The 4,121-nt window shown below is 61.6% G+C and overlaps 2 protein-coding genes across 3 annotated transcripts in view; both read right to left on the reverse strand.

Annotated features, from left to right (window-relative positions):
* The window catches only part of PXN (paxillin), a 41,683-nt gene that overhangs the window by 1,793 nt on the left and 35,769 nt on the right, over positions 1-4,121 (reverse strand). Inside the window, exons 7-9 of one of the 2 annotated variants that reach the window (XM_010828617.1) lie at positions 1,227-1,328; positions 798-968; positions 522-695 (exon numbers count right to left, since the gene is read on the reverse strand). In XM_010828617.1, coding sequence (XP_010826919.1) covers positions 522-695; positions 798-968; positions 1,227-1,328 — 447 coding nt within the window. The remainder of the gene's footprint in view (positions 1-521; positions 696-797; positions 969-1,226; positions 1,329-4,121) is intronic. The other variant, XM_010828616.1, reaches the window with a different exon arrangement.
* LOC104980048 (mitogen-activated protein kinase 7-like) lies at positions 979-4,121 on the reverse strand. The gene is made up of 2 exons (XM_010828615.1): positions 2,521-4,121; positions 979-2,284 (listed from the first exon to the last, which is right to left on the reverse strand). Exons 1-2 carry the CDS (start codon positions 2,746-2,748, stop codon positions 1,769-1,771), a joined length of 744 nt encoding a protein of 247 aa, XP_010826917.1. The 5' UTR covers positions 2,749-4,121; the 3' UTR covers positions 979-1,768.

The following is a 4,121-nucleotide window of genomic DNA, read 5'->3' on the forward strand; positions in this document are numbered from 1 at the left end:
GCGGCCCCAGCTGAGCGGCTGGTGTGCGCGACAGACTCCCCCCACCCCGAGCTGAGAGAGACCCGCAGGCCAGGGTGTCCTTCCCACTCCCCCTCCACTGGTCAAGGAAGGAGCTGACGCTCCCCAGATGGGGGTCTCTCCCAGCTGTGCTCTGAACACCATTGAGAATTCTGATTTACTGAAAAGGACGTGACGTGCCAGACACGCTCTGTCTCCTGTAATCCTCACGGGCAGTTGAGGTCATACGTTCTACTGGGCCACCCATTTTTTAAGTGTAGACATGGAGGCCCAGAGAGGCTAGGCATTTCTCTAAAGTCTCACAGCAGAAGAGCGAGGGAGCCCACACTCTGCTCCACCTATCCTCGGCAGAAGGGAGTGGGGGATGGCTGCATGATGGGCGTTAGGACCAGCCGTGCTTTAGGCTAGAGGATGAATCCCAGTTTCCCGGCTGTGTGTGCTCGGGCCTGCGCGTGACCTCTCTGGGCCTCGCCTGGCCCCCACCCCTGCACCTGGGCACTCACATCCAGAATGGGCCCATTGCAGTAGTAGCAGCGCGGAGAGAAGAGGTTGTGATAGTCCTTTTCACAGTAGGGCTGTCCATCCCGCTCAAAGAAGTTCCGGGAGCCGATCTCCTCCTGGCAGTGGGTGCAGACGAAGTGCTCGGGGTGCCATGTCTTGCCCATGGCCGTCACCACCTGACGGAGGGGCGAGGGATGCGGTTCAGGACCCGGCCCTGCCCCTGCGCCGGGCACCCTGCCTCTTATGCCCCCCGGCAATGCCCCACCCCTCCTCATCACCTGCCCCGCGATCGGCTTTTTGCAGGCCCCGCAGACCCCCTTGGCGACCGTGGCGACCCCCAGTTTGTTCAGGTCAGACTGCAGGCTCCCCAGCATGCTGTCCAGCTGGCTCCCGGGCTTCGGGGGGCCCCCTGGGGGAGAGCTGCTCCCCGTCTTCCCCTGGGCCATAAACTGCAGAGACAGGGAAAGAGGGCAGGTCAGGACACCTGGGCCTTGGGGGCGGTGACTTGCTGCCGCACGAGGGCGTCTCTCCCTCCTGGACAGACAGGTTGAGGCGGGCGGAAGTGTAGCCCCTCCAGGGGCCTTGGAAGCCCTCAGGTGGCAACGGTCTCCACAACGCATCCGGGGGTCCCAGGGGCTCACGGTGGGCCTGACCGGGCCCCGGAACACACCACAAGCAGGACCTGCAGCCCCAGCCTCAGCACTGACCCCTCCCATGTCCTGCCCTTCGGGGCCACTCTGCCTGCCGTTCAGAGGCCAGCCAGCCGCCCAGCACAGCTCGCCATCTGCTCTCTGTTCCAGGTCCTGGATCTTAGGGGAGGAAACGAGAAGGATTGCTTTTATTTTTTTTTAATTACAGAAGAAAGAATAAGAAAACTTGTCACTAGACCATGTCACAAAAGGGACTCCAGGATGAGATAAGAGAATGGATTTTTCCCCCCCTACTGGCAGTAACCAAAATCAGGAAAAAAAGTCTACGGAAAAACCACCACAAGAGAGAGGGGCCCAGGGAGAGATGAAGAGGGAGAGAGAGGTAAGCCCACCAAAGGCACGGGACTAAGGGGGCGGGGTGATGGGTCAGAGAGCCAGGGGGCCTTGCCAGGTACCAGACCTGGGGCTGCAGGGGACACAGGCTTGGTTTTCCTTCTGAGGACAGCATCCTCAAAGGGAGCCTGGGGCAGGACCGAGGGGCGGCTGACACCTCAAGGGAGGCAGTGAGCATGGACATCGGGTGAAGCGAGGGTCCAGGGTCAAGGCCAAGGCCAAGGAAGGGCTGTGGTACCTCGCAGGTGCCTTGTGGGTGGAGGCACAGGGCCAAGTGCAAGGACGGACATGATATCTTGGGGGTGGAGAGAGAGAGCGCTGCGTGTGTGTGTGCGTGCGTGTGTGCGCGCGTGCGTGCGCGCGCAGAGTGGGGACGCCGCTGGAGCATAAGGACAGGCACAGGTGGGGCTGGGCCCCAGGAGGCCTGCCTGCATCGGGGGGAAGAGCGGATCCTCATCGGTCTGGCAGCCTATGGACCTCACGGAGCGGGGTGCAGCCACGCACGGGGCGGGGCCCTGCACGCAGACTCCCTGCGGCCCCGTCCCAGTGCTCTGGACCCCGGAGGGGCCGCAGGGGGTGGGCGGGCTGGGCAGGGGAGGAGAGCTGCTGGCTGAGGAGGCGTCTTTGCGGTGCTGGAGCAGAGGGCTGGGAGGAGGAAGAGGAGAAGGCAGAACAGAGAAGGTTCTCCGCAGGGGAATAGGAGAGCCGGGAGGGAAGACGACCTGGGAGGGAGAGAAGAGGGACAGAGGTGAGCACGGAGACGGTGGAGGAGACGGCAGCTCGGCGGGCGGGGGCTCCCAGGACCCTCTCACTCTTGGCATCAGGGGTGAGGCCGGCCTCGCGAGGACGCAGGATGGCCCCCCTCGCCCGCCCCACCCCACCTGCTCTCTGGCCAGGGCTGGGCAAGAACCAGAGGCCCTTTCCGCCCCGGCCCAGCCCAGGGGCATCTGCTCACTACCTTCTCCACCAGCTGCCCCCCAGCCCGCCTCCCACGCGGCTGCACAGTGATGACGACGCCCTCGGTCAGCCAGTCCTCAGTGGAGGCCCCTGCGGCCCCCGCGGCCTCCTCTGCCTCCGGCCGGATGCCCAGCCGACCCTGCAGCTCGGTGATGAGCCGCTCCTGGGACGGGGTTCTGCTTAGGGTGGCGGGGTCCAGCCGGCGGCGAGGGGAGGGCTCCCGGGACATGGGGTGAGCGTGGCCGGTCTCCCGGCTCCTCCTGATCACCGAGCGGATCTAGAGGGGAGGCACACTGTCACAGGCCACTCTGGGGTCAGCGGAGGCGGCTCAGTCCACACTCGGGGGTGGGGGTGGGGGGGGTGCCAGGAGGGGAGAGCAGAAGAACCCAACCATCAGAGATGAGCCGAGCAGAGCTAGGGCAGAGGCAGGGGGCCCTGACCTTGGGTAAGACCCTGAACTTCCAGGGCCTCAGCTTCTCCATCCTTTAAATGGGGTAATGGTATTTTTTTTTCAACGGCTTTAAGGAGTTATTACAAGAATGATGTGAAAGAACGTTAAGTGGACATTCTCGAACGGGCTTGAGACTTTTCCTTCCTTTTTTTTTGTTTCTTAATAGTTTGTTTCTTAATTTCTTCCAGTATATCCTTTAACCAGTTGTTTTTTTTTCCCTCGTTTATATAAGAAGGATTATAACCTACTTGTTTTTAGCAGTTTGGTTTCATTTTGTTGTCGCTTTTGAAAAGGGCCTAAAAATTTCAATCAAGCAAAAAGCAGATAATAACATGACGTCAGCCACAGCTCACTGGGGACGGTGTGCTATGTTCTTCCGAAGCACTTTTCAGGCATTGTTTCATTTAATCCTTTGGACAACCTTGGGGGAAATGGGTCTATTTTCCCTCATTTTAAAGATAAGAAGACTGAGGCTGGTGGCGGGGGGGTTGCCCAAGGTCACATGGGGCACGCGAGTTGGAAGCGTGGTTTGTATTCATTCACTTCTTACTGGTTCCAAAGCCCATGCTTTTAACCATTCCACACACATCCCATCAGGATGTCAGGCGAAGCTCATCTAAAGGAAAAAGCCTTCATCGAGCAAGAGGCTGGCTGTCACTAGGAGATTCCGGGGGCCACGGAGCTCCGCCGGCCCCATAGAGCCCACTGCCCAGCGCTGGCCGTCGGGGTCTCAGGCCGCAGCCTCTTGTAACCGGCCGCCCAAGCAGACATGCGCAGACAGGGAGGCTGCATGCAGCCAGCCAGGCGGGGCCACGCCGAGCAGCCGGGCGAGTGCGCGCCTGCCTGGCTAGATGTGGAAATCCTCTCCGTGATGCTGGGCGTGTCCACGGCCACAGCCCATGGGAGTTCTGGCCGGTCCATCCTGGCCTCGGTGGTGACTTCGGTGGTGCCCTCTGGCCTCCTGGGGGTCTCAGGTCCCCGGGCTGGCCTGACCAGGCCACCTGCCAGGGGCGTCTCTCCACCTAGCTGCTCGTCCTCAACGGGGGTGTGGCGGCCGCTCTCCGGCGCCCCTGGCTCTGGCCTTGCCCTCTCCTGACATCCACGTTCCTCCGCGAGGCTCCAGGTATCGGGGAAGACGGCCTGACGGTCCA

This window comes from Bison bison, unplaced genomic scaffold (genome assembly GCF_000754665.1).
Source record: "Bison bison bison isolate TAMUID 2011002044 unplaced genomic scaffold, Bison_UMD1.0 scf7180017864495, whole genome shotgun sequence".
NCBI lineage: Eukaryota > Metazoa > Chordata > Mammalia > Artiodactyla > Bovidae > Bison > Bison bison.